Below are 24,501 nucleotides of genomic sequence, written 5' to 3' on the forward strand. Positions count from 1 at the left end.
CCAGAGAATAGCATTTAAGACTTCATGTCTAAATGACTGGGAAAGTCGTTTGCCAAAGTGATAAATAGAGAAAGGCAAAAATGAAGTTAATATACAATATTGGTAGGTTCCAGGGAGTGTTATTTTTTTATTAATTTATTGTGTTTACATATATTCTAATGTCACCTGTGTTCCCCAGTACATCCCCTCTGTCTCCCTCCCCATAACACCCTCCTTGCTTCCCTCCAGAATTTGCTTTTCTGCTCTTGTCCCATCCTATCACCCTATTATCCCCTTTCCCTCTGTCTGCTTTCCCTCTGGATCCTTTGATCTTGCCTCTGTCTCTATTCCATTTCTCAGTTCATATTGTTTGTCGGATTCCTCATATGAGTGAGGTCATATGATATTTTTCTTTCTCTGCCTGGCTTATTTCACTTAACATTAGTTTCCAGTTCCATCCATGTTGTTGCAAAAAATAATATTTCCTTCTTTTTCATGGCCCTATAGTATTCCATTGTGTATATGTACCACTGCTTTGATGCTTGGGCTGTTTCCAGATCTTCGCTTTTGTGAACAATGCTGCCATAAAAATGGGGGTGTATTTCTCCTTTTCAAACTGTGCTATCATATTCTTGGGGTATATTCTTAAAAGTGGGATGGCTGGGTCAAAAGGCAGTTCAATTTTTAATTTTTTGAAGAATCTCCATACTGTTTTCCAGTCTGCATTCTCACCAGCAGTGCAGGAGGGTTTCCTTTTTTCCACATCCTCGCCAGCACTTATTCTGTGTTGTTTTGTTGATGAGCGCCATTCTGACTGGTGTGAGCTGATATCTCATTGTGGTTTTAATTTGCGTTTCTCTAATGATTAGTGATGTTGAGCATTATTTTTCATATGCTTATTGGCCGTCTGTATGTCCTCTTTGGAGAAGTGTCTATTCATCTCTTTTGCCCACTTTTTGATTGGATTATCTTCCTGGTGTTGAGTTTTACAAGTTCTTTATAAATCTTGGTTATTAGCCACTTATCAGACATATTGTCGAATATGTTCTCCCATTGTATGGTTTGCCTTTTTTTTTTTAATTTTTATTTTATTTATTCATTTTAGAGAGGAGAGAGAGAGAGAGAGAGAAAGAGAGAGAGAGAGAGAGGAGAGACAGGGGGGAGGAGCTGGAAGCATCAACTCCATATGTGCCTTGACCAGGCAAGCCCAGGGTTTCGAACCGGCGACCTCAGCATTTCCAGGTCGATGCTTTATCCACTGCGCCACCACAGGTCGGGCTGGTTTGCCTTTTTATTTTGTTCATATTGTCTTTAGCTGTGCAAAACCTTTTCAGTTTGATATAGTCCCATTTGTTCATCCTGTCCTTTATTTCCCTTGCCTGTGGAGATAAATCAGCAAGTATATTGCTGCGAGTGAAGTTGGAGAGCTTATTGCCTATGTTTTCCTCGAGGATGCTTATGATTTCATGACTTATATTTAAGTCTTTTATCCATTTTGAATTAATTTTTGTGAATGGTGTGAGTTGGTGGTCTAGTTTCATTTTTTTGCAGGTAGCTGACCAATTTTCCCAACACCATTTGTTAAAGAGACTGTCTTTACTCCATTGTACGCTATCACCATCCTTCTCAAATATCAATTGTTCATAAAGGTGTGGGTTTATTTCTGGGTTCTATGTTCTGTTCCATTGATCTATATGCCTATTGTTATGCCGGTACCAAGCTGTTTTGAGTACAACGGCCTTGTAGTATAACTTGATGTCCGGCAGTGTGATACTACCCACTTTACTCTTCTTTTTCAAGATTGCTGAGGCTATTTGTGTTCTTTTTTGGTTCCATATGAATTTTTGGAATATTTGTTCTATATCTTTGAAGTATGTCATTGGTATTTTAATCGGTATTGCATTGAATTTATAAATTGCTTTGGGTAATATGGACATTTATTTCTTCTTCTTGTCTGGTTGCTGTGGCTAGGACTTCCAGAACTATGTTGAATAAGAATGGTGAAAGGGGGCACCCCTGCCTTGTTCCTGTTTTTTTTTTTTTTTTTTTTTTGTATTTTTCTGAAGCTGGAAACGGGGAGAGACAGTCAGACAGACTCCCGCATGTGCCCGACTGGGATCCACCCGGCACACCCACCAGGGGTGACGCTCTGCCCACCAGGGGGCGATGCTCTGCCCCTCCGGGGCGTCTCTCTATTGCGACCAGAGCCACTCTAGCGCCTGAGGCAGAGTCCAAGGAGCCATCCCCAGCGCCCGGGCCATCTTTGCTCCAATGGAGCCTTGGCTGCGGGAGGGGAAGAGAGAGACAGAGAGGAAGGGGGGGTGGAGAAGCAAATGGGCGCTTCTCCTATGTGCCCTGGCCGGGAATCGAACCCGGGTCCCCCGCATGCCAGGCCGACGCTCTACCGCTGAGCCAACCGGCCAGGGCCTTGTTCCTGATCTTGAGGAGATTGCTTTTAACTTTTGTCCATTGAGTATGATGTTGGCTGTGGGTCTGTCATATATGGCCTTTATTATGTTGAGGTATGTTCCCTGTATTCCCACTTTGCTGAGAGTTTTGATCATAAATGGGGATTTTTATCTGCATCTATTGATATTATCATGTGGTTTTTCTCCTTCCTTTTGTTTATGTGATGAATCACATTGTTTGATTTGCAAATATTGTACCAGCCTTGTCTCCCCAGAATAAATCCCACTTGATCATTATGTATGATTGTTTTCATGTATTGCTAGATCTGGTTTGCTAATATTTTGTTGAGAATTTTAGCATCTAAATTCATCAGGGATATTGGCCTTTAGTTTTCTTTCTTTGTGTTGTATTTGACGCCTTTTTTTTCAGAGACAGAGAGAAAGTCAGAGAGAGGGATAGATAGGGACAGATAGACAGGAAGGGAGCGAGATGAGAAGCATCAATCATTAGTTTTTTGTTGCAACACCTTAATTGTTCATTGATTGCTTTCTCATATGTGCCTTGACCGTGGGGCTATAGCAGACCGAGTAACCCCTTGCTCAAGCCAGCGACCTTGGGTCCAAGCTGGTGAGCTTTGCTCAAACCAGATGAGCCCACACTCAAGCTGGCGACCTTGGGGTCTCAAACCTGGGTCATCCGCATCCCAGTCTGACACTCTATCCACTGTGCCACCACCTGGTCAGGCCTTTGCCTGGTTTTGGAATCAGAATTATGCTCGCCTCATAAAAGGAGCTTGGAAGTTTTCCCTCCTCTTAAAATTTTTTTGAAATAGCTTGAAAAAAATAAGAGTTAGTTCTTCTTTGAATGTTTGGTAGAATTTGCCTGTGAAGCCATCTGGCTCAGGGCTTTTGTTTGTTGGGAGTTTATTGATAACTGTTTCGATCTATTTGTTGTAATTGGTCTCTTTAGGTTTTCTGATTCTTCCAGATTGATTTTTGAAAGATTACCTTTTTCAATAAATTTGTCCATTTCACCTAGGTTGTCTAATTTTTTGGTATACAGTTCTTCATAGTATTTTCTTACAATCCTTTGTATTTCTGCTATGTCCGTTGTTACTTCTCCACCCTCATTTTAATTTATTTAAGTCTTTTCTCTTTTTTTCTTGGTGAGTCTGGCTAAGGGTTCATCGATCTTGTTTACTTTTTAAAAGAACCAGCTTCTGGTTTCATTGATCCTCTGTATTGTTTTTTTAGTCTCTATCTCATTTATTTCTGCTCTGATCTTTATTATTTCCTTCCTTCTACTTCCTCTAGGCTTTACTTGCTGTTCTTTTTCTAGTTCTTTTAGTTGCAGGAATAAGTTGTTTTTTTTTTTGTTTTGTTTTTTTTTAGCTTTTCCAGCTTCTTAAGGTATGCCTGTAATGCTATGAACTTCCCTCTCAAGACTGCTTTTGCTATGTCCCACAGATTTTGTTGTATGCTCATTTTCATTTGTTTCAAGGAAATTTTTTATTTCTTCCTTGAATTCACTGTTGACCCAGTTGTTGTTGAATAACATGCTGTTTACTTTCCAAGTGTTTGAGTGTTTTTCAGTTTTCTGATTGTAGTTGATTTCTAGTTTCATGCCATTGTGGTCAGAGAAGATAGTTGATATAGTTTCAATCTTCTTAAATTTGTTGAGACTCGTTTTATACCCTGACATGTGGTCTATCCTAGAGAATGTACCATGAGCACTTGAAAAGAATGTACATTCTGCTGCTTTAAGGTGGGAGGTTCTGAAGATATCTATTAAGTCCAGTTGATCTAGTGTATCCCTTAATTCTGTTTTTTCTTTGTTAATTTTCTTTCTTAAGGATCTATCCATTGATGTTAGTGGGGTATTGAAATCCCCTACTATTATAGTATTGCTGTTGATCTCGCCCTTTATGTCCATCAAAATCTGCTTTATATATTTGGATGCTCCTATATTAGGTGCATAGATATTTATAATGGTTATATCTTCCTGTTGGATTGCTCCCTTTATTATTATGTAGTGACTTTCTTTATCCCTTAAAACAAAAAAGTCTTTGTTTTAAAGTCCATTTTGTCAGATATAAGTATTGCTACCCCAGCTTTTTTTTCATTTCCATTTGCATGAAATATTTTTTTTCATAGTTTTACTTTCAGTCTATGTGTATCTTTTGTTTTGAGGTGCGTCTCCTGTAGACAGCATATGTATGGGTCCTGTTTTCTTATCCATTCAGCTACCCTATGTCTTTTGATTGGAGCATTTAATCCATTTACATTTACAGTTATTATTGATATGTAGTTGTTTATTGCCATTTTATTCTTTAAAATTATATTTCTCTTTTACTATATTCTTTCCCCCCTTTGTTCTGTTTACAACAGGCCCCTTAACATTTCTTGCAGCACTGGTTTGGTTGTAATGAATTCCTTGAGATTTTTTTTGGTCTGGGAAGCTTTTTATTATTCCTTCAATTTTAAATGATAGCCTTGCTGGATAAAGAAGTCTTGGTTATAGGCTCTTGTTCTGCATTACTTTGACTATGTCTTGCCATTCCTGTCTGTCCTTAAGTGTTTCTGTTGAGAAGTCAGATATCATCCTTATGGGGGCTCCTTTGTAGGTGATAGCCTTTCTTTCTAACAGCTTTTAATATTTTCTCTTTATCTCTTAGCTTTGGTATTTTAATTATGATGTGTCTTGGTGTAGATTTTTTGGGTTTCTCTATAATGGAATCCTCTGTGCTTCTTAAACTTGTGTGACTTTTTCCTGCATCAATTTAGGGAAGTTTTCAGCTATGATTTCATTGAACAAGGTCTCTAACCCTTGTTCTCTCTCTTCTTCAGGAACCCCTATGATGCAGATGTTGTTTCTCTTTATATTGTCACAGAGCTCTCTTAGAGTTTCCTCAGATTTTTTCAGTCTTTTTTCTTTTTGCTGCTCCAATTCCATGCTTTCACTTATCTTGTCCTCTAAGTCGCTGATTCTATCCTCTGCTTCATCCAGCCTGCTTTTAATTCCTTCCAGTATAGTCTTCATTTCTGATATTGTGTTTGTCATTTCTGTCTGCTTCTTTTTTATGATTTCTGTGTTCTTTTTGATACTTTCAATTTCTTTACTGGAGTGTTCATTAAGTCCATCCATTGTAGCTTTGAGATCATTAAGCATCCTAAAAATCATTAATTTATACTTTGCATCCAGTAATTTGAATACTTCCGATTCATCCAAGACTTTATCAGATGATTTATCTTGTTGAAGCATATGAGTTATGCTTCTCTGCCTACTCATTATTCTCTATGACTTGTAGGCTTCTTCAAGCTGTCATCTCCTTATGTAGTAGAGCCTCTTTGAAGTCTTGATTTCTTTGTTTTCTTCTCAGTTTTCTTAATTCAGTGGTAGTCTTGCTTACTGATCTCAGCAGGGGGCTTATTTGGAGCTGTATCCAGGAATGTGGTAGGTGTAACCTGAGACTCTGAAGGCCCGATCTGTGGATCTGCACCAGCTTCTCTCTGGGGGCAGGGTGCTTTCTCTGTTCCATGATCTCCATGGAGTCCTGAGTTACTGCCATTCCTCCCCACTTCCTGTTTTCAGCTGTGTCTTAATGCTCTGATTGGAGCTGGAGAGCTTTCCGGAGGTGGGTCACCCAGAACCACTTTAGGCTTGTGCTTTGTTAAGAGTTCAACCCATCCCCCAGCTATGGCCGCCTATGCACTGGATGAGTCAGCCTCTCAGGTCACTCCATGCATTCCTCTGCCCATCACTGTCTGTCTCTCTCTCCCCACTTTCCTTTTGGAAGACAAGCCAGTCCTCTCGGCTCACCTCGTTCCCAGGACCCCAGGCAAGTGGCTGTGAGCAATATTCTCTGCTCTTCTCCTTGTAATGAGAGCCCTTCTGGGCTCTCAGTCTAACCCGACCTTTGTTCCTGGAAGCAGGAAAGATCCACTGCGGCTCAGAGCTCCCTACCAGGCTCAGTGTGGCTTCTTCTTTGCTCCTTAGTTTTTGAGACCTGTTCTTTTAATCCAAAGTTGGTTTTTCATACTGATTGTTCCTAAATTAATTTTTAATCCAGTTTGGTAGGGTGAGCTGGTAGTCTGTGTGTCTGCCTACTCCGCTGCCATTTTGGTTTTCTCCAGGGAGTGTTATTTAGGATCTAACAAGACCTGTAAGTGAATCTGATGAGATGAAGGAAGTGAAAGTGCAGAGCTCTTCAGAGCACAGGGCGTCAGTCACTCCCTCTTCCTCAGTGTTGTCAGTGGGAGAGTGAGGTACGTGCCCATCCAAAGCCAGCCATTAACAGTTGGGACAGATCTGTCATGCTCTGTGCAAACCCACTTATACAACTTATCTTTTACAATCTAACCAGACATGGCAAATTCATTTACACAGCTAGATATAATTATCTGTAAGTGCCAAAATAAAATCTCAAAGAGTCTTCAGAAGTTAATAACCTTCAGCACCACACTCTCTCAATTCTACTCTTTGTCAAATGCTTCTTATAAGTGCTTATCTGAACTGGGGTCATTCTCCATGGCTGCTGGACTCAATATACTAAAAATTCAAATGATGACTGGAATCATCCTCGACCACTGGTTTTCAACCGCTATTCTATGGACCGGTGTCTGTCTGCCAGAAATTTCACGCTGGCTCACGAAAGAATGAACCACCCTGAACACTATACAGAAATTTCTGGTAGACCAGCATTGGTCCGCAGACTGGTGGTTGAAAACCATTGCTCTAGACAGAACTCTTATTTATTTTAAAATAGTGCTTCTTTACATTCTGTGGTATCAGTGTCTAGGTGAACCCACAGATTAGTGAATGGTGAGTTAATGTGAAAAGGTGTTTTTACATCCTTTCTGAAAAGGTGACACATATTTGTACCATACTATAAGGCAGACACCATCCTATGTAAATTTCCTTCCTCACAGGTGGGCATGATTGCTCCCATTTTATAAATTTGTCCATTAGGTACAGAGAGGTCAAACTATTGGCCCAGGATTACATAACAAGTGTCAGAGCCACAGAGTGAGGATCTGAAGTCAATTCTGAATTTAGAGGCTATACACTTAGTCACTGCCTTGTTTTGTCCCATGAACTGAATTTTATAAAAATCCTAGAACAATGGTGTAAATTGTCCTTTTTAAAGTTCTAAAGTCCCAAAGAATTAGTAAAAAAAACTCTAGGAAAATGAGAATTACATGGATATTTCATCATGCAGATACTTTTAATGTGAAGTTTATATTAGAATAATTGGAAAGATGGGGCAGGTTTATAGGAAGAGTATACTGAGGTTACTGTCAAAATTTCTAATTGCTTTTAAAATTACATTTTAGATCAAATGTGAATGAAGTTCAAAAATTACAACTGAAGCCTTGCCTTTATTTTATAACTACTCTTAATTATAAAATTACTATTTGCCAATCACAATGTATTGTTCCCCCTTTTCAGAACTCTGTCATAGCATTTATCTTCTATTAGAGTGTCAGGACATCTGTCTGATTCTCTTCCAGACAGAGGTCTCTTAGGAATTTAATTTTCCATTACCTGAGAGGCACTTAAAATAAATACTGATCCAAATGGACTAAACAGATTTTATTTTAAAACTACTATTCAGGAATGTTTCTCTAGCACAAACAGGCCCAGGCACAAGGTTCCAGATGTGCATTGCAGCTGTACTTATTATAAACACTGATGAACCTACACAGAAAACCCTAGCTAGAGGAAAAGTACAAGCTTGATCTACTTCCACTGCCTAATTTTAAAGTTAGGAAAACAAAGAGGCTAAATAATGCCAATGCAGTGGACTCATGGTTCATCTGCTGTACTTGAGTAGCTAGTCACTGGGAAGTGCCAGGAAATAGCTGTGTCCTCTTATTTTTCCCTTTCACTTCTTACTCCTTGAGGAATCTCCTTTGAGAGGCCTCCTCTGGACTCCACTCCCACTCTCCCTGCTTGAGTCATCTTCACCTTTACATCCCAGGGCCAAGCAAAGTAAATGTTTCTTGAATAGATGCCATATTTCCCCATGTATAAGATGCACCCTTTTCTGAAAAATTTGAGGTCTAAAAACTGGGCGCGTCTTATACAGTGGTTATAGATTTTTTAAAATTGAATTTCCCACTTTTATGTGTAGATGAAGAGTTGTATGAATTTTATGATGAATGAAACTTGAGTTCAGTAATTTTATGTACTACATTTAAAAAAAAATTGGGGGCCCTCAAATTAAAGTGGAAGCATCTTATACATGGGGAAATACAGTAAGTTTTTGGCAGCCTTACAACCTCAAAAAGTATATGTGAAAAGTAACACTTCTGCTCTGAGGAATTTACTATATCTTAAGGAAATAAAGACATGCAGAAGGAAATAACCTCAGGAATATAAATTTTAATAGCAAACAAATACTAAATATCCAACAATGGGAGACTGGTTAAATAAATTATACTATCATATAAGTGGAAAGATATATAGAAAAAATCTAAAAGGTAGCTTTTTTTTTTTTTTTTTTACAGAGACAGAGAGAGAATCAGAGAGAGGGATAGACAGGGACAGACAGACAGGAATGGAGAGAGATGAGGAGCATCAATCATCAGTTTTTCATTGTGGCACTTTAGTTGTTCATTGCTCTCTCATATGTGCCTTGACTGCGGGCCTTCAGCAGACCGAGTAACCCCTTGCTCGAGCCAGCGACCTTGGGTCCAAGCTGGTGAGCTTTTGCTCAAACCAGGTGAGCCTGCGCTCAAGCTGGCGACCTTGGGGTCTCGAACCTGGGTCCTTTTGCATCCCAGTCCAACGCTCTATCCACTGTGCCACCACCTGGTCAGGTTAGAAGGTAGTTTTGATGTTTATCTCTGGATGATGACATCAAAGTTGGTCTTTAAGTTTCTTCCTTTTGCAGTCTCTATCTCATATATTTTTCTAACAAGGCACAAATGCTGTTTTTGCAGTAAGGAAAAATGATGGCATTTTAAAACAGACAGTGAGCAGACAGGAGTCAATGGCAGGCCTGGCTTCTCTCCTGTGGGAGGCCTGCTTGCAAGGCTGGCCCTTGGCTGGGTCTGGGAACACGGGTTTCAGGAGAGTTCCCACCATTCCCTAACTTACAAAAGTGAATCCCCTGTGCCAAAAGTGTCTGCACAAACAGTGTGGTTTATGCTGACACCTAATTTCCTTCTGGGAGTCTGGAATTTCAGTACATGCAAGATAAAGAGGCCTAATGACCAGACCCCAGACAAGAGCCTGGGCACTGAGTCACGAATGAGTGTCCCTAGTAGGACATCACCCACTCTGTTACAATTTGCACTGGAGGAAGGGTGTTATTCCTAGTCCCCTGGGAGGAGAGTCTTAGAAGTTAGCCTCAGGCATCTTTTCCTTTTGCTGATTTTGCTTTGTATCTGTCACTGTAACAAACCTTAGTTGTTAAGTCCAATTATTTGCTGAGTCCGTAAGTCCTCATCCAACCTGAACGTTGTCTTGGGAAGTATTGGCACATAGTACCTTAATTTTTTTTTGAGAGAGAGAGACAGAGAAAGAAAGAAAAAAGAAAGAGGAAGGCAGAGAAAGGGAGGGAGGAGAGAGATGAGAAGTATCAACTCATAGTTGCTTCACTTTTTAGTTGTTTTTTATTGATTGCTTCTCTTAAGTGCCTTGACCGGGAAGCTCAAGCTGAGCCAGTAACCCCTTGGCTCAAGCTAGCGACCTTGGGCTTCAGGCCAGTGACCTTTGGGCTCTACCTAGCAACCTTATGATCATGTTGATAATCCTGTGCTCACACTGGCTAGCCCACGCTCAAGCCAGCGAGCCTGCGCTCTAGCCAGCAACCTCAGAGTTTCAAATTGGGGTAGTTGGCATCCTGGGCCGACACTCAATCTACTGTACCACCACCAGTTAGGCAGTACCTTAGTCTTTTTCTTTTTTTTTAAGTGAGAGGAGGGGAGACAAAGAGACAGATTCCTGCATGCATCCAACTGGGATCCATATGGCAACTGCTGTCTGGGGCCAATGCTTGGACCAACTAAGCCACTGGCTGAGGGAGAAGAGGAAGAGAAGGGAGAGAAGGAGGGGAAGAGAAACAGATGGTCTCTTCTCATGTGTGCCCTGACCAGGGATTGAACATGGGATGTCTGCATGCCAGGCTGATGCTCTATCCACTGAGAAAACCTGCCAGGGGCTATCTTAGTTATTTTTAAGGAGGGGAAATATAAAATCTGAAAAAATCTTGGGTAACAGTATAGTGTCATTGCTAATTCTCTTTGATAACTTAGGTCAGTGGTTCTCAAACTTTTTGAAGTTGGGGGCATTTAAAATCCTACAAATAATTGTAGGTACACTATATACAAATTTCTAAGAATATATTATAATAATTAAGTCAAATATTAAAGAAAAAAATTAAGTCCAAGTGCTTTTATGGTAATTAAATGAAATAAATACAACAAAATTAATTTATTCTGAAATTAAAAAACATTTTTATGTTACATTTTTTGAGTTATGCTTTTTAGAATTTGTAAAAAAGAGAGGTTAAAGGCCCTGGCCGGTTGGCTCAGTGGTAGAGCGTCGGCCTGTCGTGCAGGAGTCCCGGGTTTGATTCCCGGCCAGGGCACACAGGGGAAGTGCTCATCTGCTTCTCCACCCCTCCCCCTCTCCTTCCTCTTTGTCTCTCTCTTCCCCTCCCACAGCCAAGGCTCCATTGGAGCAAAGTTTCCCGGGGCACTGAGGATGGCCCTATTGCCTCTGCCTCAGGTGCTAGAATGGCTCTGGATGCAACAGAGCAACGCCCCAGATGGGCAGAGCATCACCCCCTGGTGGGAGTGCGGGGTGGATCCTGGTTGGGCGCATGCGGGAATCTGTCTGACTGCCTCCTCGTTTCCAACTTCAGAAAAATAAAAAATAATAAAAAAAAAGGTTAAAAAATTAAAAACTACAACAAAGTTATCTTTTTATATATACAGATACATTCTTAGTAAGATTTAGTAAATTCGGCAGGTCTCAGAGCAAATGTGTTTAGCTTTTTCATTCTTGTGTTTATAAAAAACATGAGCCTGATGTGTCCTAGCGATTTCTTCAATGTTTGGGCATATATTTGAAAGGCAAATTCTCATTTCCTCGTCAATATATTGAAGAATTCCTCTCTTTTTACTCTTAATTGTGTTGAGTGCAGAAAACCCCCACCATACATATCATCTTAACTTGACACCAAACAAAGGATAGAAGAAACTTGCCTCCAGTCTTTCCGGGGAACATGGGGGGTAGTGTAAACAATCCAGCACCACAGCTTAACAGCCTTTTGTAACCTAATCAGGCAAGTGAGGTGGGGGGTTGGGTAGACTGTCAGCTTTACAGCCAATTCCCCACACCTCAGTCTCCCCAAAAATCTAAACTCCAAAAACTATGTTGGTTTTTTGGTCCCCAACAGGCACATATCTCTCTGGAATACCATTGGGCACACCTGGAAATCTTCTAGGGTGCACCAGTGTGCCCTGGTGCACACTTTGAGAACCACTGACTTAGGTATTTTAAAGAAATCATCTAACCTTTAAACATTCAGGTAATACCATACACACACACACACACACACACACACACACACAGGTTATTTTAAAAGAGTCACTTACAGCAGGATGAAAAACATTGATGGCCTGAACAGAAGCCTTCCCTTTTTGCTTATACCCAAACACCAAGTCAATCCACTGACAGATATTGTGGGACACGTGGTCAGACTCCAGAGCTTGCCGATAGATGAGGATAAAAAGACGAGGGTCGTTTCGTGCCCACGGTGGGAGGTTGACGTGATTAACCCGTTCACCATTCTGACGCACACCAAAATCAAAACCTAAAAAACAAGACTACTATTAGTGTGTATCTCCCCCGAAGAGTGCTTCATTTGGCCTCCAGAAATAGCTGTAGCAAAGGGGACAGTAATGCTGCTGACCATCCACTTACTCACCTGGTAACAGCCACACGGGCCAGTCCTGCTCTACTTAACTGGGAGATTTGTCAACTTTATCCTCTGTCACTTTATAGCATACTGAAGAATAAGCAGAAAACGACTGCCTACTAATTCCAATATCCACAAATCATGTTTTCAAATACAGTAAGTGCTTAAATGTCTGTTTGACTGTCAACTTGATTAAAATTAAACTAAGGTTCGTATAAACATTTCTGAATTAATTAAAAACCTCAGTTAATGCAAAGCATGCACATTCCTAGAATGAACATCTTAGACTGTGAACTTCATGGAAAGTCTACAAGGCCTGCTCTGACGTACAACAAAATCACCAAACACACCAAACAAGAGACTATGAGGCATCAAGACACGTGATCTAGTTGCCTCATCAGTCTGCTGGTAGAAACAAAAGTCTCAGAAATTTACCTAAAACAAAATGGTACCTTTGAACAGAAAGGTTTTATGTGCTACCTTTTATGAATAGAAAATCTGAACACCATTAACAGAATGCAAATGAAAAAGGACCTCTTAAAAGCAGATTGCACTCCATATAAAATTAAGTTGCTGTCTACTTGTTGATCTTGTAAAAGAGCTAGAGGGCTGTCACTAACTTTGGCAGTATTTTGAAATCATATGATGTGAAATACAAACCACAACGCGTATAAAATTAACACAAGTCAGGGTGGGGATGACCTGCAGACAGCGGTAGGCAGAGTGCTTCAGGATAGATGGCTGAGCGCCTATGTGGGCCTTTGGAGAAGCAGTAGGATTTGCTGGTTTAAGGACAGTAAAAGAGCATCAGAGGGCTGAGCTGGGGAGGGACTCAGCAGCAGGGTGTCACTATGAACTCAAATCATTCCCTACTTTCAGCTGGTCTGAGGACACAGCACAGAGGAAGATACTCTTCCCTCAGAAATGACTGGAGGCACAATGACAGGCCTATAGGGATACTGGTAGGAATGACATGATATATATTATAGCAAACTGTATTGTCCAAAAATGGCAATGACAACACTGGCTGCTTTGCATGCTTCCTAGAATCTTGCTATGCATCCATTGAGTGGCCAAGTCTGCATTCCTTTCTTTTGAGTGTGGGCAAGCATGGTGACTGCCTCAGCAACTCAGTGCATGGAAGTGACGCTGGTTGACCTCCATTGCGGGGCTGGAAAGGCTGTGCAGCTTCTGTTCCCCTCTCGCAGGAACTTGCCTTTAGCACCCAAGTTGCTAAGGAGGGTGCCTGCAGCCATTATGCTGTGAGAAAGACCACACTAGTCATCCACATGGAGAAACCACATGGAAGAGAAATGCCTGCCCACCTCCAGCTGCTCTGTTCCAGCTCCAGCCAACCTGAGTGCAACTGTGTGAGAGACTCTGAGCCAAACCAGAAAAACCCCTGGCTGGGCTGCTCCCAAGTCTCTGACCTGCAGAGACTGGGATGGACAATTAATGTATTGTTCTAAGCCACTATGTGTGGGGGTTGTTATGCAGCCATAGAATTGAAACTTACACATGACAGACAGAGAGGACAGGCAGCAGATTTAAGTAGGAGCCCCAAATGGAAAGCTGCAAGGCCGGACCCAACTGCAGGTGCTGGTTTTACTGAGGCATTTCTCATGTGAGCAACACCAGGTAACACACCACAAGGAATCAGAATGTGGACATATTAATTATTCTCCAAACAACTCCACACAGGCCAGTAAATATAGAGTGCAATTCTACAGTAATTTGCCCAATACTAACTTCTCTAGAGATATGTTTCAATTCCATATATTCCTAAAGGTCACATGAAAATATGAAATTAAGTAACATAGAAAACAACCCAGCGCCCTGGCCAGTTGGCTCAGCAGTAGAGCGCCGGCCTGGTATGCAGGAGTCCTGGGTTCGATTCCCGACCAAGGCACACTGGAGAGGCACCCATCTGCTTCTCCACCCCTTCCCCTCTCCTTCCTCTCTGTCTCTCTCTTCCCCTCCCGCAGCCGAGGCTCCATTGGAGCAAAGATGGCCCGGGTGCTGAGGATGGCTCTGTGGCCTCTGCCTCAGGTGCTAGAATGGCTCTGGATGCAACAGAGCGACGCCCCAGAGGGGCAGAGCATTGCCCCCTGGTGGGCATGCCAGGTGGATCCCAGTCGGGTGCATGCGGGAGTCTGTCTGACTGCCTCCCCATTTCCAGCTTCGGAAAAATGAAAAAAACAACAACCCCCCCCCCCCCCCCCCCAGAATACCTCTAAATGGTTAACTGATCTGTTAAAGAGCCAGTAGCGCTGACCAAGAGTGTTGGTCACTGGCATCACAAAATGTCGCGTTTCATCTTCTAGTATGCTTTTTAATTATTAGATATTTCTGGTTAGAGTGTTTATTTATAACTTAGTCATTCCTCATAAAATCATTGAAATTTTGGTTAATTTATAATTGTGTTTTTAATAAATTCATGACTCATTTTTAAAAATGAGAATAAAGCAAATTTCTGTAACTAAATTAAAATACTTGTTTACAATTTTTTTCCCTTTAATGAGAGAGAGGCTAGAGGAAGGCAGGCAGACAGACAGACGGGAAGGGAGATGAGGAACATCAACTCATAGTTGTGGTATTAATAGTTGTTCACTGCTTCTCATATGTGCCTTGACTGGGGGTCTCCAGCTGAGCCAGTGACCCCCTTGCTCAAGCCAGTGACCTTGGGCTTCAAGCCCGTAGTTTTGGGGCTCTAGCCAGCAACCACGGGATCATGTGAATGATCCCACACTTAAGCTGGTGACCCCGGGACCCCACACTCAAGCTGGTGAACCTGCACTCAAGCTGGCGACCTTGGGGTTTTGAACCCGGGACACTTCAGTGTGTCCTGGGTTCAAATACTCTACCCATATTCCATATTCCCAGGTCAATACTCTACCCACTGTGCCACCACTGGTCAGGATACAAATATTTTTAATAGTTCAAAGTTTTTCAGATATATTTGGTCCTGCTAAAAAACTTAAAATCCTCAAGCTCACCTGGAAATAAAATTATATTCTTAATATAAAGGTATTTCTCTTATTTATGTACTCAAATTTTAGGACTTAAATAAGCTATTTTTATTTTTGTTTTTGAAAAATTATAAAATAAGTACTAATGCTCAGATATATACCCAAGAAATGCTTTCTTGTTATATATACCTTCTCGGTTAACTAAGAACTCTGGAAGATAGAAGAACTCCGGGATGAGCTCTTTCACATCAGTCATGGATTCAAAAGATGAGAGACGCCAGGTTGTATTCATGGAATGGAAGGTTCTGTCTGGAATGTCAAAACTTTGATCTATAAAGAAACAGAAATAATAATTAAGACACAAAGACCTGATTCTATTTGAAACCTGTCATAATTAATTTTTGTTACTTCAAAAAGATCAAAATAATGTTCATTTTGTTTATCCATAGCTAAAATAATGTTTAGTCTTGAAAATAAACATTTCTCTACATAATTTGAGAACATATTTTATTATTTAAAATCTGTATTGTTTTCATAACACATAAAACTTGATGAATTTATATCATTTATTTAATTGATGACTAGCTACCCAAGTATTGTAGAATAAAGTTTCCATAAAAGCAGGTACCTGAGGTATTACTTATACCTAGTACACACTAGGTACTCAATAATGGTTTATTTATTAAATAAATTAATAATAATGAAGAAAAGTTAAAGTTCAAGTGGCTAAAATAGCTTTTTCCCCATCAGGAAGCAAAATTATTCCTTCACTTCTAATTGTTAAGACAGCTTTTTCTTTCTTTTATTTGGGGCAGGGGGCCTTGCTTTAGATGTTCTGATTCACTCCTTTGCTACGTAGCTCTGGTGCAGACTATCAGTAGTCAAGAACTAAGTTTTGAGCTGTGTTCTTCTGTCACAGGCATCAGTCTTCCCAGCTTAGGGCAGGCTTAGGACATGGACGCACCAAAGGCTGCCTCTGGAAACTAGCAGTTTGGCTGCTCCTTAGGGACCACGTTGTTCTATCTATAGCTCCTCTGAATTGGCTGAAATTTGAACACTTTTTTGCATTTGGAAACTGTCATGGACTAATCTCAGTCTCAAGCTAGGCAAATTTTAACAAATGTGCTATTTCTTCCCCACGCCTTAGCTGATTTGCTGGGCACATTTCCTATTATTTTTTTACTTTGTTATATTGTCCATCAAGTCAGTCAGCACTGACAGGCACTAAATATATAATCTGTGAAGAAATGAAGTTTACAAATATCTTTTTCTCAGAAAGTAGGGAGGGTCACTTAAAGAAATATTTACTAACTCACTCAGGAAAAGAAGTTATCTAAACAGAACACTTACAGGCACTCTGTGAAACAGGTGGAGTCACAGAACCCAGCGTGGATACCATGGAACTGGGGGGCGGGCAAGTACGCATGCTGAGGGGCTGTTCAGATTTTTAAATTCTCCGTAGTTTCTTAATTTTAAAAAAGTAAGACCACAAATTCCTGTAACCTAGAACATGCATGTACTAAACTAGTGGTTCAGGACTAGTACCACTTCTGTCCCCCAGGGGACATTTGGCACTGTCTGGAGACATTTTTGTTTTTCACATGTGGGTGGAGGCCAGAAATCCTGCTTAACACCCAACAATGCACAGGACCACCCACACAGAGATGATGACATTTAAATAACCACAGTGCCAAGGTGAGAAACCCTAGACCAAACCAGAAATCTAGAAATAAATTCAATGGCCAACAGAAATCATTTTAAACCAATCAGATGAAACAGAATGGGGACTCACATAGTCCCTGTGTTTTTTTTAAACCACACTTAAATACATAGTGAAGAAAACCTAGCATAATAGAAACATGTATAAAAAAATTAACAAATTTTAGTTGATTGAGAGTTTCATATCACATTAAAAGAAATGCAGGGCATAATGATTCTGTTCTACACTGGAGTGGTCTCAAACTACATCTGAAAAATTCTTTTTTACTCTGCTACATATTAATAAGGGTATTCACAAATCAAAAGATGTCCAGAAAGATGATAGGAAGAGTGACAGGTGTGGAAACCAGAGCCAAAGAGGGTGGCTTCACTTGGTTTTGAAGACTCCTCACTAAGTAAGAGCGGTCCTGTTTGTTTGTTTCCTTGGCAGCAGCTGGGAAAGGACCCTGCACATAGGAGCCTCTGACCTGATGTCAAATTAACTAAGGATAATTAGCCAGGGACAAACAACAGTGAAAGGGAGAAGGGACAGGGCAATAGTCATCAAATATTTGAACAGCTGTCATGGGGAACATTGTTTTGTGTACTTATAGAGGGACTAACATAAGAAAGCTCCTTTTATAGACCAAGGAGAGATTCATTCCTCTCCTTGGAGGAGTTAAATACAAGTAAAAATAAAGAAGTAAATGACTAGAGAATGATTGTACAAAGATTGTGTCACAAAGAACAACTACTGACTGAATGACATGGTTCTTATTAGAACCTGACAGGTGAGTGTGTGTCTGTTTGCACACACACCAACTCACCTGGATCTAATCATCTTCAGGCCTGTGGGCTGCCACTTAACCCACTGATGTGGAGGATTATTAACTAGAAAGTTACTATGGTGAAGGTGGCAGTGTGGCTCTTCTATGATGTGTTTAGGCGTTATTTATAATAAATTACAATAACATATTACCCTTCAGGGTTCAAAGATAACTATGATCTAAAATAATTATTCAGTTGAACATCTTTAAAAAGTGAATTACATACACTTTTAAAAGGTAAAATGGGTAAATTTTATGGTATGTGAATTACGTCTTAATTTGTAAAAGAGAATTGGATTTTAGAAACTTAGATATGTTTAATTTGAAACTAAAATTTAAGGCGTTAGCAAGATGATTTGGCTCACTGCACATTTTCTAAAGAAAATTTTGTTGAAGGAATAAATAGAATTCTTCCTGTGGTGTAAATTGGTCTCGGATGTCAGGGAGGGCTTCAGGAAGGAAGTCAGCTAAGTCCTTTCTGATGATTAACACACCTTCCCAGGCAGTTCTGATGCAGCCTTACCTTGATAGGCCAGAAACATCCTGGTGAAGGGTGGCATCCTGACCAGGAAGTGCAGCACGGTGCCGCTGTTGGAATAGTGGGAGCCGTAGTGGTAGGGCTGCACAGGGGGCAATGGGTCGTCCTCTCTGGCCCCTTTGCGGTACTCTTCCTCCAAGTACTGAAGGACACAGGGAACCGAGAGATTCGTGCTAGTGAGCTCCAGACTAAGCTTTACCATCCTTCCCTACCAGCCCTATGACAATGTTCCCCATGGCTGCCCTCCCCCCATGTTTGGACAACAGCCACCTTGAATGTCTGGGGGTGTCCTCCTGGGTGTCCCACTGAGGGCTAACCATCCAGGGGCACCTCCCAGTCTGCAACCTCCTTCCCAGCTCCTGACTCTGCTAAGGGCTCCTCTCGTCTATGCTGATCAAGCAGCCCTCATCAGCAGGGATTCAGGGGGATGCTGTGTTCTTCAGGACAGTGCTTCTCAGCAGTGGGATGTGAGAGAAACAGAAACTGTATGAGGATACTGGAATTCCAGTTGTAACATTTCATGGCTGTTTTGTAGGGTAGTTACACAGAGATAAAAAATACTGTGACTCTTAACAACTCCTATCTTCCCATCACAAAGTAGGAGGCCCAACCACATGTTTAATATGTCACTATTCTGGTCTCCCATAGGGCTGCCTGGCTTTGATAACAAAGTCAGGTGACAGTGGCCTGACCAGGTGGTGGTGCAGTGGGTAAAGCACTGGACTGGAACACAGAGGACCCAGGTTCGAAACCCCAAGGTTGCTGGCTTGAGTGTGGGCTCATCTGGCTTGAGCACAGGCTCACCAGGTTGAGTGTGGGGTCGCTGGCTTGAGAATGGGATCATGGACATGACCTCATGGTTGCTGGCTTGAGCCCAAGGTCACTGGCTTGAGCAAGGGGTCACTTGCTCTGCTGTAGCCCCCCAGTCAAAGCACATATGAGAAAGTAATCAATGAACAACTAAGGTGATGCAATGAAGAATTGATGCTTCTTATCTCTCTCCCTTCCTGTCTGTCTGTCCCTATCTCCCCCCACCCTACTGTCACTGTCACAAAAGAAAAAAAAATTCAGGTGACAGTGAATTTCTGGAGTCACTTCTTCAGAATCTCTATAGCACTGCCTCATTTTCACTGCAGAGTATCATTAAGCAGTAACAGTTATAAAATACTTGGAGGGAACTTTTGGAACTCTGACATGATAACATGGTAAATGTAAGAAAACTGCTTCAGCTGCTCCTATCTTGTTACTGTTGTGAAGAATGCAACATGTGACTAATGAGTTTACTTGAATTTCAAACAGAATTTAATTAATATTAATTTCACAGAAATATATAATTGCTTTCTATTTTTATTTTTTTTAATTTTTTTCCGTGGCAGAGAGAGGGACAGATAGGGACAGACAGGAAGGGAGAGAGATAAGAAGTATCAATTTTTCATTGTGGCTCCTTAGTTGTTCATTGATTGCTTTCTCATATGTGCCTTGACTGTGGGGCTACAGCAGACCGAGTGACCCCTTGCTCGAGCCAGCGACCTCAGGCTCAAGCTGGTGAGCCTTGCTCAAACCAGATCAGCCCACGCTCAAGCTGGTGACCTCAGAGTCTCAAACCTGGGTCCTCCATATCCCAGTCTGATGCTCTACCCACTGCGCACCATCTGGTTAGACTACTTTCTATTTTTAAATGTTAATATCTGGCAAGTTTCTGTTAAAGCAATGCATAACTGACTGTGAATAATAAAGGATTATGGTGCATCATAAAAAAAATTGATATTGTTACAGAAATAACACTAGGGGATGGCATGTCCCTGGAAATCTTTGTAATTTTTACAAGGAATATAGTTATTTATACATTTACACATAACAAAGGATCACTAGCTTCCAATTTATGCCACTGTAAGTGTGCTCCTTTTTCTGGGCAAACTGAAGAGAATTGAGATAGTGTAATATTTAAAATAATATGATTTTCAGTTTTCCGTTAATCAAAGCACAAGGAAGGTAAATAATAGAAAAATCAATACTATAAATTTAAAATTTATAAACAAAATAAAACACAAGCCTATAAAACAAAGCTCCAGTTTTCATTTATCAAAAATGAGGAAAAGCTGAACCTACCTTGTATGTGTCCATGTAACGATCTTCCTTTTCTTTATATTGCACAGCTATGGGCTTGGACAGATTTCTACAGAGGAAGAGATGATGGGAGATAGAAAGTACTCTGATGCTGTCAGGAGTGAGCTGCCCAGCTGTCTGCATCCTTAGACTAAGTAAGTGATCAAAAGAATACTCGGCCCTTAGTTTAGTGCTTACACATGCTGCGTTGCAACTAACAGTCACCATTCAAAATTATGATTTCATAAACTATTAGCTAGAATTTTATAAACAGATCCATACTGATGTTATGATTCCTGGCTTACAAATAACCACTATAAGAACAGCACTGCTATCCCTCCTCCTCCTCCAGAATTGTGATGGAGGCTGCCCATTGCAGCTGAGTCCTAACAAGCCCTGGGGCTCCTGTCCCCATTCCCAGACTCTATGCCCAGGGAGGTAGTGAAGTGAGAAAGGGCAGTTTGGACAGGAAATATGATCATGAAGAGATGTTACTTAATTATTAGGTGAGTTAGTGACCAAGTTGAGATTTGGAGTGTGAGTACTGAAATAAACCTTTGCTATCTAATTCGCAGACATAAGCGACACCATGTCTGCAGGCATGTGGATGTGTCTGTGCTGCTGTGCACACTGACAGGAAGGCACGAGAGCACAGGACGAGCAAGAAGAGACCCCTGAGGAAGGGCGGCTCCCAGGCAGAGGGGCTGGCTGGTCTGGCACTGGGATGGGGCCACCTGAAGTTTCAACATCTGGCACTGTAACTACAGTAACATCAAGATTTGCCTAAATTTCAGGAAGTCAAGCCAGATCTGTTTACCTAGATGTTGCTTTATCTATTTTTTTTTAAAAATAATTATTTCTGAGGGATTTGCAATTAGTGATAGTAAATACATTAATTTTGTTTTTAAGACTTTTCTAATCTTAAAAACTTTGTTAAAAAGTAAAAACAGTTTTATGGAATAAATACAAATTCACATCTCAACATAGGAGAAATCAGCCTGACCAGGTGGTAGTACAGTGGATAGAACATCGACCTGGGATGCTGAGGACCCAGGTTTGAAACCCCAAGATCACTGGCTTGAGTGTGGGCTCATCCAGCTTGAGCACAGGCTCACCAGCTTGAGTGTGGGATCACAGACATGACCCCATGGTCATTGGCTTGAGCCTAAAGGTCGCTGGCTTGAGCAACAGGTCACTGTCTAGAACCTCCCAGTCAAGGGACATATGAGAAGCAATCAATGAACAACTAAGGTGCCACAACTACAAGTTGATGCTTCTCATCTGTCTTCCTTCCTGTCTCTCTCCTTCTGCCTCTCTGGACTAGATATTAGATGATACTATGAAATTACTGTTAATTTTCTTAGATATAATAATAGCACTAAGATTAGGTAAGAAAATATTCTTTGTTTTTCCTAGGAGATATATTCTAAAGAACATAGGAGTAATATAACAAGATGTCTGTCTTTGTCTTAAATAAAAAGGAAAACAGAAGATGATGCAAGTTTGGCAAGTGTCTTCAAAATTGTTGAGTTGGGATGATGGACATATGAGGGTTCATTCCATTTTCATTCAATTTTGTGCTTGCTTGAAAATTCTCATGATAAAATCTTTAGTGAAATAAATAGAGCACATTGACAGAGCTGAAAGATGATGATGTTTCTGTTACCTGTAGATGGATGGATCACTGAGGTCAAGGGTCTCACTAACATAGTCAGCCAATATGAATGGGAACACCGGATACTGCATGAGATCATTGAAGGATCGGCCGGCATGTTTGTTTAAGTGAGTCAAATATTCAAAATTAGTAATTTGCCCAGTATACCAAAAATTGGTCAGAGCAGTAATGTTGCCGTACTCCAGAAGGTTAGGGAGGTTATTGGTCAGTATACTATGGTACACGTCATCACGGACCTACAAAGGCAGGGGAAAAAAAACAACCAGATTCAATTTTTAGGCTTATTGGCATTTTCCTCCAAAGAATCCATAATATTATAGGCATGTTACTAATCTTGTCCTCCAAGAAATTACTTTCTGCTCAATAACATGAACAGGCAGAGAACTGAGACAGGTGCAGGTCTTCCTCCAAAGCCTGGGCTCTTAACTGCCATGTTGTACTTCTAGAGAATTTGTTAATAAGAAACTAAGAAGAAATTCGTATAGAAAAATCACTTAAATACTTAAATACAGATCTAAGAAAAATTTTCAATGAAGGAAAAAGAGCCTTCACCTAAATAAAAGAAACATGTTGTAGTAGCTAGAGCAAGATTTTTTGAATGAGACAGACTGGGTCTGTTTCCTGCTTCAACCCCTTGTGCCACAGTTCCCATGTCTGCAGTCTGGAGGTAATCTATTTATCTCATGAGAATGAGGTAAAATATCCTATGCAAAAGATAATATCTGATTTTCACTACTGATTGAAAACTAATATATAAACTTTTTTTTAGAGATTCACAAAATGTCACAGAAAAATGTTATTCTAATTTCTTCTAAAGCAATTATATAATGATTGGTAAATGGGAAAAACAGATGAGTCAGACTTTTCCTAAAAACAAATTTGAGCCTGACCAGGCGGTGGTGCAGTGGATAGAGCGTCGGACTGGGATGCAGAGGACCCAGGTCCGAGACCCCGAGGTCGCCAACTTGAGCGTGGGCTCATCTGGTTTGAGCAAAAAGCTCACCAGCTTGGACCTAAGGTCGCTGGCTTGAGCAAGGGGTTACTCAGTCTGCTGAAGGCCCACGGACAAGGCACATATGAGAAAGCAATCAATGAACAACTAAGGTGTCGCAACGAAAGACTAATGATTGATGCTTCTCATCTCTCTCCGTTCCTGTCTGTCCCTATCTATCCCTCTCTCTGACTCTCTCTCTCTCTGTCTCTGTAAAAAAAAACCCAAAAAACCAAATTTGAAATATCCATCTTAAATGTGTGTATGCTGCAGGCTCAGGAAGAGACACAGGTGTGGATACTCAGAGATGGTTCTAAAAGTCAGTGAGAAGAATGAGCTAAGTTTATGGAACAGGCAAGATCACAGAGTGTTTAAGAACCTAGTCTGGAGACCTGTTTCACAAAAGTGTGAACTTAACACTACCAAACTATATGCTTAAAAATGGCTAGGACTGTAAACTTTATGTTATGTATTTTTTACCAAAATTAAAAAAAATAGGATCGAGGCAATAAAAAAAAAAAGCAACCCCCCCCCCAAAAAAAACTAAAAGCAAAACTTAAGCATGTAGTCTAAATCTGAAAGTTGCCCACTGCTGAAGCTGAGGTTGGTGGAAGGAAATTTATGACAGTCTGTGTACCAAACCCTGCAAGAGAAAGGAAGTATCCATTTGTCTGACAAATGTTTACTGAGCACCTATATGCCAGTATATTCAAGGTGCTAAAGCTACTGCGTCTAGCCAAACAAAGTCCTTATATTCTATTGGGGAGACAATAATAATGTTGGACGCTATTAAGTCCTACAGAGAAAAACAGCAAAGTAAAAAAAGCTGCCCTGACCGGGTAGCTCAGTTGGTTAGAGTGTTGTCCCGATATGCTAAGGTTGAAGGTTTGGTCCCCGGACAGGGCACATACAAGAATCAACCAATGATGGCGTGAGTAAGTAGAACAACAAATTGATATTTCTCTTTTTCTCTAAAATCAATGAAAAAAAACCCCTGAAATAATAGGAGCTAAATAAGGCTTGGAGGCAGGAGTGAGGAAGGGGTTGCTATTTTACTTATAGTCAGAGAAGGTTTCTCTGAAGAGACATGTGATCAAAGAGCCTGAAATAACCACTGTAGGGAGTAGTAAGTGCAAAGGCCCTGTGGTGTCACTGCCTGCTATGCTCAAGGAAAAGATAGTCACCATGATGCAGACGAGAAAGGAAGGGCTAGAAAGTCAGAATGTAAGGTCAGAGAGTTAATGAAGTGCCAGATTATTCAACACATTGTTAGTTAATGAAAGGACTTTGGCTTTAGTCAAGTAACACAAGGAGTGATTAAAGGGCTTGAGTGGAAGTAGAGGAATGGCATGATCTGACCTACCCCAGTGTGCTGTCA

General features: G+C 40.8%; 1 protein-coding gene and 1 non-coding gene across 4 annotated transcripts in view; one reads left to right on the forward strand and one right to left on the reverse strand.

Annotated features, from left to right (window-relative positions):
• Window positions 1-24,501, reverse strand: part of LYST (lysosomal trafficking regulator) — a 249,598-nt gene that overhangs the window by 50,112 nt on the left and 174,985 nt on the right. For all 3 annotated transcript variants that reach the window (XM_066382725.1, XM_066382706.1, XM_066382715.1), the window contains 5 exons: window positions 22,124-22,368; window positions 20,461-20,527; window positions 18,337-18,493; window positions 15,478-15,618; window positions 11,997-12,214 (listed from right to left, as the gene is read on the reverse strand). In XM_066382725.1, coding sequence (XP_066238822.1) covers window positions 11,997-12,214; window positions 15,478-15,618; window positions 18,337-18,493; window positions 20,461-20,527; window positions 22,124-22,368 — 828 coding nt within the window. The remainder of the gene's footprint in view (window positions 1-11,996; window positions 12,215-15,477; window positions 15,619-18,336; window positions 18,494-20,460; window positions 20,528-22,123; window positions 22,369-24,501) is intronic.
• Window positions 10,909-10,984, forward strand: TRNAD-GUC (transfer RNA aspartic acid (anticodon GUC)). Its single transcript has one exon. It is a non-coding gene; the product is annotated as a tRNA-Asp (tRNA).

Source organism: Saccopteryx leptura, chromosome 1, assembly GCF_036850995.1.
Source record: "Saccopteryx leptura isolate mSacLep1 chromosome 1, mSacLep1_pri_phased_curated, whole genome shotgun sequence".
NCBI lineage: Eukaryota > Metazoa > Chordata > Mammalia > Chiroptera > Emballonuridae > Saccopteryx > Saccopteryx leptura.